At 38.3% G+C, this 12,884-nt stretch overlaps 1 protein-coding gene across 1 annotated transcript in view; it reads right to left on the bottom strand.

Moving 5' to 3' along the window:
* Positions 1 to 12,884, bottom strand: part of galnt18b (UDP-N-acetyl-alpha-D-galactosamine:polypeptide N-acetylgalactosaminyltransferase 18b) — a 136,386-nt gene that overhangs the window by 40,136 nt on the left and 83,366 nt on the right. The window contains exon 6 of the mRNA XM_065261567.1: positions 12,129 to 12,243. Within this exon, the coding sequence (XP_065117639.1) occupies positions 12,129 to 12,243 (115 nt within the window). The remainder of the gene's footprint in view (positions 1 to 12,128; positions 12,244 to 12,884) is intronic.

Here is a 12,884-nt window from a genome sequence, read left to right as displayed (position 1 = left end):
CCTTTTGTAATCAGCTTTTGAATATGGGTAGGTTTCTGCAAAAACGCCACAATTTGAGCAAAAGCAGAGATAATTCCACTTTTGTGACGGACTTTTCATAGAGATCCCATTCAGAGCGATCTTTAAAACAGACACGGACATGCAGCCGCTTGCCATGGGGCAATACTTCCGGGTTTAAAAAGTTGTCCACCTAGTGGATAATAGTGGTATTGCGGAAAGACAGAAAATCTTGTCATTGGCGTTGAAAGAGTTAATATGTAACATACGTCTTAGGTTTTAACTCAAAATACTTCACAGATAATTGTGACCAGTCACGGAAAGTAGTGATAAAAGTCGGATCTGGGACATTTTGAGTTATTCACAGATACTGAAAGTGCAGTTTCTAAGCTTTCCAACGATGTGTAACACATGGAAATCTGATAAGATTTGGACAAGTTGTGGCCATTTGAATATAACACATTCAAGAAAGAGAATGACGAGAAATTTGAGAAAGAAGAGTTAGCACTTTTCCCTGGCTGGAGAGACAATAGGGCTCATTTACATCTCATTTAGCTAAGCCATACCCCCTGTAAAACCGTTTTGAGTTACAGATGTTCTAGCATCATATGTAGTATTTTATGACAGAAGTCTGGATGAAAAATAAACAGAACGTTTTACTTTTGTGGGGATCACAAGTCGAATCCAGTCTGTTTCAGATGTGCGAATAATCCAATTACAATTTTTGTCCACAAATGCGTATAATCCGTGAAATATAGATATATAGTCTATTGTTTACATCGGATTTCGCATGAACTTCTGGTAATACAATATAATATACAATCTGAGGACTATTTACATCGTAACATGTAAGGGTATATTAGATTACACTCTGATATTTACGTTCCGTTAAACACATGAAGCCGCCTTCAAAGTTTGTATTTAAAATAGGGAGGTCCAAACAGCGCCGTCAAAAAAATCCTTTAGAGATGTTACCAACCGCTCGCTTGTTCCTCCATCAGCCAATGACTTCATGGAAAATATTGATAGACAAAACATGTAGCCAATTATATAAAGAGTTCAACAATCTGTGTAAATTATATGTATTTGACTTCATGCTGCTGCGCTGCAAGAACTGACAGAGAGATGACATCAAAGTACCGCGAGAGCGGGTCGAAATTAAACTACTCCGTAAGATTTCTTGAAGAGCTCTCGCGGTACTTTGACGTCATCCGACTGCGGCGCCCCATAAAGTCAGTGACGCGGCTGACGTACGATGCGTTTGACTGTTTTTTGTTCCGCCCCCCAGCTTCTTTTATTTTTCTTTAGTTTTGTGCACCCGAGCTTCGTTTACAGTCTGTGAAGATGCATACTATAAGTTTGAAAAAAAAAAAAAACTTAGCAAACATGTTTGAGGAACAGGGCAGCCGCGTCACTACAGTCACATGACTTCACGCTTGAGCCGGAAGAGAAGACAATGCTGAATAAAGTCGTAATTCTTGCTATTTTTGGACCAAACTGTATTTTCGATGCTTCAACACATTCTTACTGACCCACTGATGTCACATGGACTACTTTGATGATGTTTTTATTACCTTTCTGGACATGGAAACCGTACATAGATTTTCAATGAAGGGGACAGAAAGCTCTCGGACTAAATCTAACGTTAAAACATCTTAAACTGTGTTCCGAAGATGAACGGAGGTCTTGCGAGTTTAGAACGACATAAGGGTGAGTCATTAATTGCATTATTTTCATTTTTGGGCGAACCATCCTTATTTAGTAGTCACGCTGTTCCCTTTGGGGGCGGAGGCAAAACACAAGCTTATCCAGTATGTAAATATACACACAGACAATGACGCCCCCCGCTGCACGCTAGAATCTCCGAAAAAACAAGCCTATTTCAACCGCAAAATGTACGCTTTTAAATATACAAAACTGCTATCTCAAACATGGAGAGGCTTCTTCGTGATCTCAACTAACAGATTCTGCAATAAAACGAAAATCACAAATTTTGAAAAAAAAACTTTGTTTCTCGAAACTTGTGCTGCCGACTTGTGTCACTGGTTTCCGTGACGGGTCACAATTTATTATAGCATGTTAAAATTGACACTTTGTAGGTGTGACCTAAATTGTGCTGTTTTTGGGTGTGTCCTTAAAAATGCAAATGAGCTGTTAAATTGCAAACACTGATCGGCATAACGGTGGTTTGTTAAAATTGAAACTCAATTGTGCTGCCAATTTTTTCCTCTCTCTTTCTCTGTGGACTAAATGGCAGTGCCGTGGTTGGATAGTGCAGATTAAGGGGCGGTATTATTATAATAAGGTCCCCTTTTGACATCACAGGGGGAGACACATTTCAATGACCTCTTTTTTAACATGCTTGCAGAGAATGGTTTACCAAAACTAAGTTACTGGGTTGTTCTTTTTCACATTTTCTAGGTTGATAGAAGCACCGAGACCTGATTATAGCATTTAAACATGGAAAAAGTCTAAATTTCATGATATTTCCCCTTTAAGTGAGGTTAAAGGCAGTATATCTTCGAATCTGACTGAAGCACTTGACTACCATCCCTCAGCATCATGTACTTTTATTGAACTTACCATGACCAGGTACAAACAGAGACTGAGTACATATACTGTAAAAATGCAATATGATGTGTCTCGGTGAGACTTCCATTGCTTCAAAATGATTCAATTTGCATTTGTCCACAAACCAGCGAGGGACAGTGAAAAAGTGCATCTAAGAGGAAAATTGCATGTGCTTTCACAGAAAAGCAATCAGTGGCCCATTATCACGCATAAAAATCTTAAAAGCATGCCATTCACTGAAGGGAAATTACCAGGGAGACTAATGCTGTCTCTACTTTACCGTGACTGATGATTATATTTTACTGTGCTCGGTCACAGTGGTCCTAGCATTGAAAGTCAACCCATTTCGGTACTGTACTGACTCACACAGATGACAAGCACGAACACAGTGAGTTTGTCCTCACTATATTAATGGATTTACTGCAGTACTTGAAAGCCCTGAACTTGTCGTTTATAAAGTGGTTTCAAACAGTACTCAAACACTTAAGCCACATTTGAAAATGTACTGTATGAATTTCATTGCATCAGATAAGTCGTATGTCAAACGTATCATATGATGAGCTCAGATGCAAAGTGTGTCTGACATTTTTTTATCAGACTCTTAATGGAGTTTGCAAGCAAACCTGTATTTCTGAATGGCATGAGGGTGAAAAGTATTTGATAACAAGTGCTAAGAGCATCTAAAGTTTGATGGAGGTGTGTTTTGCGGCTTTTGCATCTCATATGTTTTAACCATAAAAACAGATATAGTATGTTGTTTCTGAACAAACACACACATTTGTACACAAGTTGAAAAATAAACTGTAATTTAGCTGGAAATAAGTAAACAAACATAACCTGGAGTCGGGCTCACACAGAGGTCATTAAATATTTGAATGCAAAATGGATGCATGTGATTATTCATATTTTTAATGGAAGGTGTGACCTACTCCAACTCTCCAATCTACCAAAATGTCTAAAAATTAATCTGTACACAAATCTGTACACATATACAGGAGTTTACAAAAATAATGCCATTAAAGAACCATTTTTGGCTGAATGGTTCCTTAAAGAACCCTTGTCCGAGCAGCCTTAAAGAACCTTTCAGATAAGGCTGCTCGGACAACTGACAGACATTTTTTTTATGGTTGACCTCAGTGCCAAAGCTATGAGGACGTTTGGTTGGCCCACAACATTTATTTTTATCAACAGTCCCAACCCCTTTTACTCTCATCCGAAGCTATAGGGAGATCGAAACAGCATGGACAAAGTATATTGGCTTTCCAAAGAACAAATCTTTACATTCTTTCACTAACAAAATGGACATTAAACCATCACTTATTGACTTCATACTCATTTAGAGACCCTAGCATTCTAAATTACATCTCTGTGTTATGAAACTCTTCAAGTTAATAACATAATGAATGCATGTATGCGTGATATGGTAACATTTATTTATACTTTTTACATTCATAAGACAATGCCAATGGTATTTTGGCTATGCAAATGAATTCCTCAAAATGAAGAAAGATCTGACATCAACAGGCATGCAACAGGAAAGCGCCAAGATGCAAACTCCTCCCTAACTGAAAATGATAAAAGTACCTTTTCTTTAGACATTTTGGGCCCTATCTTGCCCCCAGCGCAATTGACTTTGTCAGTGACGCATGTATCATTTGTATTTTGCACCGGCGCCCAGCGTTTTTTTCCCTCCACAGACGCACGTCGGCAAACTAGGGAATGAACTTGCGCTCCCTGGGCGGTTCAGCGCAAAAAAGGAGGCGTGTTCCGGTGCAAACCATCCCTGATGCTATTTTGCAGTTTCAAAAAACAATTGCGCCACTGACCAAAAAAAAAACTAGTCTAAAGTCAGTGGCGCGTTGCGCATTGTTCATTATGCGGGCACATGCTTGACCATAATGTATAGCGTGCACAACGCGCACACACTTTGCTTATCTAATCTACACAGATGCAACAGTTATTTTTGCAAATCATAAATTGTTACAATAAAAAATATTAACACATGAGATAAGGGAAATCATTGTGGTGAGCATTGTGGTGATAGTTTTTATTTATTTTGTGTGGCTGCGTAAAAAAATTATCATGCAAATAACGATTAAAATATTTTCATAAGTTTGTTGTGTGGCTGTATTACATTTATTTTATGTAAATAATTATTGAAATGTTTTCATAAGAAACCTTAATGTATTTGAACTTGATTTGTAAGTGTACTTTGGCAGTTCCATCTCCTGTTACACGTCGTTCCCGATTTATGCTGGCAAGCTTGGGATTCCTCCGTCTCCTGACATCATTGTAGCGCTTGCGGCGCAACGTCCTGGGGATGCCAGCTGATGAGACAATTGTGGCTATTTCCTTTCCACGCCTGTTTAACCGACGCTGATTTGGGCGGGTTTCTCCCATCCCCATACAAAACAACTTCTCTGTCTTTGACTGCTCTTACAAGAACGTGGGTCTCCTCGGCTGTGAACCGCTCCTGGCGTGCGCCTGGTAAATCCGTCATAATAATAGCAACTCGCCATGGAACTTGCGCACTTGCGTTTAAAGGGAATGTTGGATGACGTTCTGATTGGTTTATTTGACGTTACGCCCAAACCACACCTATGAATAATGAACTTACTACAGACCAACCCCTTATTGATTTGCGCCTGGCGCAAGAGTTTTTTCTCCCGCCTGGAAAATAGCAACAGATCCGCCCACAAAGTCACTTGCATTTCGCACTTGCGTTTCAGATCGTTAAAATAGGGCCCATATTGTTCTGAGTCTCCAGCCTACACACGTTCAGAGTCTCCCCCAGAGAGAGACAATAACAGTAATGCCATCTTTCTGAGTCTCCGGCCCTGTGCTGGGAAATACAAACAGATCACCCAGAATTCAAGTTTCTGAAAAATTTCCCTGAGAGATTTTACAGCTCATCATTTTGCATTTCACCACAGAGACTAAAACAGATCGGCCTCAAGTTCTGAATCTCCAGCCATGTGGTAGGAGTTAAGAGCAAATCACAAGTTCTGAGTTTCTGGCCCGTGCATGCAGACACTAAGCGGATCACACCAAGTTCCAAGGCTTCTCGTCCAGAAAGGCAATCACAGATGTCTGCAACAAGGTGAAGCTCAGGAGAGCAAAACTTTACTTCAAGGGACCTTCATCTGCGTGTTCCAGATTGTCAAGGACCTTCTACACCGGCTCCAAGACCGCATCTGTGTGTTCCAGATTGGTTGGATTTTCTCAGTGCTCCAGGAGATCAGCATTTCACAGCACTTTGTGTTCAAGGCTGTTAAATGGAAACTGACTCCATACCCCCCAGCAGCATGGCAAAGCCTGGCAGTGGAAGAAGTGCCACCACTGGACTGCTCATTTGACTGCACAGAACGTAAATATCACTAACCAAACCTCTCTCCAGAGACTATGGCATCAGTGTATTTTGTCAGTAACTGTTTACCATAGATGTTTCTCAATATTGCATATCTGATTTTCAAAAGATAATTCTTTAATTATCTGTTTTATGAGAAATAAGGTTGTCATCTTATTAAAAATATTCTGCCATAAATTCAATTCAGTCACTTCTATTCTCTATACTTTGCACTTTAGTTTTAATCCTTATTATTCTTTAGTATAATTTAATAGTGTTTTTATTTATTGTTGTTTATCTTTTGTTAATAAAAATTCCATTTGATTTCCACTGTGTGTTCCTTATGGTGTGTTGATAAATTAGATGACAAACGCCCTTCAATTTCCATAATTTTTTATTTGTTGAATGATCCATTTAGATAATTTTTATATTGTTTATGCGAAATTCCTTAGCTAAATCACTGAAGATCACTACATATATTCATGAATATCAGCTGACGTCACTCACATCTCAAACTTGTCTTCTGCCATTTTGAGTACCTGAAGTGGCCTTCAATATGTTGTGAGCATCAAAATCGCTATTTTTATAACACTAAGAAGGCTCGACACAACATGATACTTTGCTCGAAGTATCACCTGTGTCTCTACACATGAACGCGAGCATTAAGAACATTGTTTGTGTACACAGAGTTTACTAAAAAGAAGGTTTTGAACAACTGACTTTGATTGTTTTGGCATCCGCACGCAGCCATCTTCCCAGTCAAGATGTATCGATCTCCAATTGCGACGTAAGGTGTGAGGAGAGTAAAGATGGATAGCCCCTAAAGCATAGTTTCATATAAATGCACGGATAATTCGTTGTTTTGTCGCAAGTGAAAAACAATATTGACCTTCTAGTTGAAAAAGGAGCCTCATATGAGATTCATTCATTCGCATTCGGAAATCGATTCTTTATGTCCGGCAAAGATGGCGTGCGGACGATCAGTTGTTCTAAACCTTTCATTTTAGTAAACTCTGTGTACACAAACAATGTTCTCAATGCTCACGTTCATGTGTAGAGATCCAGGTGATACTTCAAGCAAAGTTTCATGTTGTGCGTGCCTTCTTAGTGTTGTAAAAATAGTGGTAGTTCGGTAGCAGCGGACAAGCGGCTGGTAGAACACATCAGGGATCGAGTAGGCATCACACCCTAAGCAAGATATATTTTTTTAAAGTCGCGTTTCTTTTAATGACAGTCGAGGTGCGACATGTTGTCTTTCGTAGCCATTTCCTGTATCCGTAAGAATCATAGACAGTAAAAGATAAGAAATACGTAAATCGTAGCAAGCTAGCCAATGCTTGTCAGTAGCATACTGGTACTCGGTAGGTACTCAAGATGGCGGCAGTAAACTGAAAAAAGGCCAGATAACGTAAAAGGTCACATGAGTGATAATCATCTCTATACACATACATACATACATACATTATTTTAAGACCTTTTTAAATGACATCTACGGACTATTTTTGACTATTGTTTTGACAGAGTAAAGTGCACTGCAAGCTATACATTTATCTGGTATGTGGGATCAGTAGTGCATATTTCTTTGCCTTTTGCATGCATTGGTCCTCTGTGCTGTGTGCAGTTGTGCTCCTGGATTTTGGATGTGTTATTTTTTCGATCGAAAAAAAGGAGTGTGTTGACATAAAGCTACAATATGTTTTGCCTTTCTCACATACTTGCTTTTGTTGATGGTCACCCCATTCCTTCCTCGAACATTCAGTAGAAAATTTAATTTGAAAGAGCATTGATGGAGGAAAAAGCAACACTTTTCCATATTAACTCCCCACTTACTATTTTATTTATGCATTTGTTTAATTTTATCTCTGGCCTCAGTAGAAGTGCTCTTCAGTTTCCATTATATAGCTGACCTTTAAAATCACTAGCTGAATAATAATCCATTAAGAATTGTAAAGCTTGAGTGGGGTTTTTATTTGGAAATGTGGTGTTTTTCCAGTATTGATTCACAGTTTCTCAAAAGTTTCTCAATACTTTGGACAACAAGTTTTTTCCAATCCATATTTTATTTTCTTCAAGAATAATTTCTAGCACTCTGCCACTTTTATTTTCTGTGCCAGTTCTAGAAAAAGCATCACAGAAAATAAAATGTCACTGTAACTTGGCGACTGATAAAGAGGGACTCATTTTAGGCCCTTTATTCACTCTAAAAATGGCTGGGTTATTTTGACCCATAATGGGTAAATATTGGACAGAACACATGCTGGGTTAAAATGACCCAATGTTGGGTTGTTTCAATGCAACCATGGGATATACAGTAATAACCCATCAGTGGGGTCAAACCAACCCACCATTGGGTCAATTTTAACCCAGTGCTGTGTTCTGTCCAATATTTACCCATTATGGGTCAAAATTAACCCAGAGTGTACTCTTAAAATAATATGTAATATTTAAGTAATTCATACATGTGATACCAATATGAACCGAGGAAAAAGTAACGTGGGACGAAATTAACAAAGCGATTTTCTCCCAGCCCTGATAAGATTTGCATCCTAAACTATGACAGCATCTTTAACACACAAACCCTTGACAGACTTGACAAATATCGTGTTATTAAGTCACCGTTTTCCGTGTATAGATCTAGAAAGGTGTTTTCAACCATGATCAGTAAATTACTAAAGTGGCCATCTTTTTCTTAGAAAGCGTTGTGTTTCTGGTTTCGTGTGTTAAAGTAATGATCAATCTATATGTTATTTAGTGCTCTAACACATCCTGAAGTTTGACTTCTTGAGTTTTTCAAAATAAAAGTAAATTGAGTTTAAATGTGAATAGATCCTGTTGGGACAAAAGTAACACTTGTTACTTTTGTCCTGCTGCTAATACTGTTGTATATGTTGAAATTTTATATTATTCAAATTTGATTTAATTTCATTTTCATAGTGTTCAAACTGTTGAAAACATGTTTTATTCTCAACAATATAAATTTGTACTGTTGGTTGCTTGAAATAACTGAAATTTAAAATAAAAATGTAATTTAATTATTTCAATTATATATTATCTTGTTTTGTTGTGAGTTATTGACCACAGCAAAAATATATCTCTGTCTAAAACATTATCTTTTAAATTTAAGTTTTTCTGAAAAATGGTACTTTCGACCCTGCTCTTCCCTACTTCATGAGTAGTTCATGAAAAAATACCAGATATTTTTTCTGACAGTGTGCATTGCTTTGGATAAAAGTGTTAAATGTAAATGTAAACAAAGAAATAACAATATTATGCACTTAAAAACTAACATTATATTGTTTTGATGGGTCCCTGCTGATAGCCACCCCCATAAAATTGTACAAAATAATATCCAAGGGTTTCAATCATAAAGAAAGAAACCGCTACATCAAATCACCCAGACACCGGCCCGGAAAGGTCATCCTTCAAAAATCTCAACATGAACAGCATGAGACATCAGAAAGCAGCCACAGAGAGGACACTGGTCCCTTTCAGGGAACTAAAGCTTCATTGGTTAAAAGTAAAGTAAAAGTGTACCAGCCAACTCTGAATAACACCGGTCTGGCACAAAAGAAGCCATTACTTATAAAAAGAAACCTGTGAAGTCATGTGCGTCAAGTGAATGTGTGGTAAAAATGTAACACCGCTCAAATCTAACGTCTCAAAAAAAAAAACTTTATACATTGAGTAGAAGTGGTAGTTTGTGGGTTTGTAGTCATGCTGTGGGTCTGCTTTTCATCAGCAGGGACTGGGCATCTTGTTAAAATAGAAGAAAGAACGGATGGTGCAAAATACTGCAAGAGAACTTATTTCAGTCTGTTCAAAAAATAAAATTAGATGAAAACTTTTTCAGCACAGCAGAAGGAAAACTATCACAGAGAAAACTTTTCCATTTGTGATTTAATTCTATTAGAGAATTGTTATTTGCAAGGCAATACAGTTTGTGCATAAGTACTCTAATGATTCAATAAATGCTGTTTTTAAGAGCTAAAGTAATAAGGCACTCACAGATACATTATTTTATGAATACAGTTATGACTCTTGAGCATTGTTAGCCCAAGAATCCCGGGAATGGCTTCAGATGTCAGTCACAATAAAGCACACCCCTGAGCCTGTTAATGCGTTTATACAACAGTTACCATATAATAAAAGTATAAGTAGGGCATAAATGTTAATTACATTTGAGAAAAAAGGAAAGATGTAATGTATGACATGCAGATGTAGCTTGGTAGCTGTGAAGAAAATTTTTTTGGTTCTCCAAAGAACCATTCAGCATTTTTCTAACACCCAATTTAATTTTTTCCATGTGTTCTGCACCATCTGGTAAAGTTAGTCACCATCACCTTCACCATGTCTGAATTTGCCAAGTGGTTGATTGCTCAGGGCAACATTATGTTGACAACACTTCAATCAACCAATCAGATTTCAGAAATAAGTTTACAGTAGAGGTCTTATCGACTCCACTTAGATCGGAAAAACCGAGGTCCGACCCTTCGGGTCTAAAAGTTTAATGCGTGCATAGGACAAGGGTCGGGTACAATAATAGCGGCATTGGGTCTCAGGTAATTTAAAAAGAATGTGTTTTTGCAGAACGGACCCAAGAAGACCTGAACTATCTTGCGTGTGTGCGTCAATGTCCTATTCAAACCTCTCCTCTGTTTGCCACATTCCTTGAGACAGACATGTCAGTTCATTTAAATGTACATTTTAGCGGTGGTTTGGGTGACGGGTCAGACCCCAGTCTCATTTTCTTGGGTTTGTCTCGGGTCAGATCTTTATTTAAAAAATATATATATTTATGCACATCGGGTTCGGGTAAAAAATTATTTGGGTCATTCCGGGTTGGGTACATTTCTTTGGACCCCAGAAGACCTCTAGTTTACAGTCGTGACCATTGAGTTAAAGTTTGGGGTGGGTTTAGCTTTTATTTACAAAAATGTTAACACAATACGTTGCCCTGAGGACATCTGTCAATTGGCAAAATCAGGTTGAGCGTCGAATCGGCAGGGCCTCTTGTATGGGACTTAAATCATTCTGATTGGCTGTTCGGCATAGCCAACCAGTGCACAAGAAAATAAAAACGCAAGTGACGAAGCAAGCAAACAACAAAATCAGGATGCTAATCTCATTTTTGCCTCTCTCATTCATATGTTAATATGTTTAAAACATATAGCTCAAGACATTACAGATATATCACAAATATGTCTGTGGTGAGAGAGCTTTCCAAGCAACTGAGGTGCTTCTAAATTCTTATTTGCTTCCTTTCCTCGCGTCTTTGCTCCACCCTCCTAGGATGCAAGGACGGAGGAGACGAAGGCTGCGTCCGAAAACTCTAAATTGCTGCCTTCTGCAGTTTTCGGATGCAGCCTATGTTTTGTATCCCAGCAGTTACTTGCTCTTTCAATTTCCCATTTTGATTAATGAATACCAAGTACTGCCCCCTGCTGTTATGGAGAGTATCTCATCTCACGCAGGCACAGAATGGATGTGCTTCTTGGCCGCCGTCTGTTTGGTGTGCCAGGGCAAGTTTGTACCCAGACGCAGCCAGCATGTGGGCAATGTGAGCCGACTTCAAAATCTGCGCTACTTTGCATTGGTTTGGTGTGTCCCTGTTTCCTTACTTCAAAGAAACGTTTGTGTAGCATCTTTATTTTTAAGAGTGTATTGACCAATCAGCATCAAGGATTTAATGCTTAAGGAGGTTGCACACTGGTCAAGAAGTGGCATCGCGTTGCATCATGTATGTAAAAACCGAACACATTATTTTCTATGAATGTACACACCGACAGCTACTAACAGCGACTGTGACTCTGCTCAAATCCCTGCCTTATATCATATTTGTCCCAAATCGTTAATGATGAGCATAGGCTGAAAATGTGCGCATATAGTGTGCGATACCTACGAGTTAGTGTGCGGTATGTGACCTCCTTTATAAATAAAGGCGAAATCAAACAGAAAGAAATATGTTGATTTTGCTAAGGTGTTAATTAAACCCTCATTTTGGCGAGGGAAACTAAAACATTTCACATTTTACAAGTTGTCTCTCTTGATCATTCACAATTACAACTACATAAAAAAGTTTTTTTGACAAGGTATTCAGTAAATGGTGCCAATCTGAACTATCCTGCCAAGAATAAGAGTTTACAGTTGTTAATCCTTCAGGGTTGAATCCATTATTTTTATTAGCTTATGGGCTGTAGTGAATGAAACATCTCACCCTTACACCCAGCTCCACGTTCTCTCCTCCATAAATCTCCATGCCTTCGTCTAGCAGGCCAATCTCGGCAAAGTACTGCCTGTCCACCACAAAACAGCCAATCAGGGCAGGACTCCTAAAGAGTCGAACACATAACAGGGCAATGATAAATGACACTAATGTTTCTTTAGCATACAGTATCAGAATACAATTACTGGACATGCATGCGGAAATGCATTTAAACAATCTGCTCCATATTAGGAAAGCAATGATACTGTATGAAACCTGACCCATACTTAGTGGTCATTTATATAAAAGAAAAAACATTATGATGAACTAATAATAATTACACATTTCAACATTTTCCACCTTACACTATGGCCCCAATCTAGAATTTCATATGCTTCATCTAAAATGTAAAAAAAATGGATTTCATCTATTTAGTATTGATAAAATCTGACCCAGGACCACAGAACCAGTCATAAGGGTCGTAATATATAAGCTTTTCTGTTAGTGTATGGGTTGTTAAAAATAGTTTTTTTGGCGAAGATACAATGATTTGGAAATCTGGAATCTGAGGGTGCAAAAAATCGAAATATTGAGAAAATCGCCTTTAAAGGCTCTCTAAGCGAATCTGCGAGACGTTAGTTATTGTTGACGTTTGAACTGTTTTCAAACAGACGGAGTGTAGCTAACTTCTCCCCCTCCATTCCGTGCTTTCATGAACGCGCCCAACCCCCACCCCCAAATCCTTTTTGTCGTTTATTGGCTGGAATA

The sequence above is a fragment of the Paramisgurnus dabryanus genome, chromosome 2 (assembly GCF_030506205.2).
Source record: "Paramisgurnus dabryanus chromosome 2, PD_genome_1.1, whole genome shotgun sequence".
In the NCBI taxonomy this organism is placed as follows: Eukaryota; Metazoa; Chordata; class Actinopteri; order Cypriniformes; family Cobitidae; genus Paramisgurnus; species Paramisgurnus dabryanus.
Note: the sequence above shows the minus strand (reverse complement) of the source record. Positions and strands in the feature narration are given on the sequence as shown.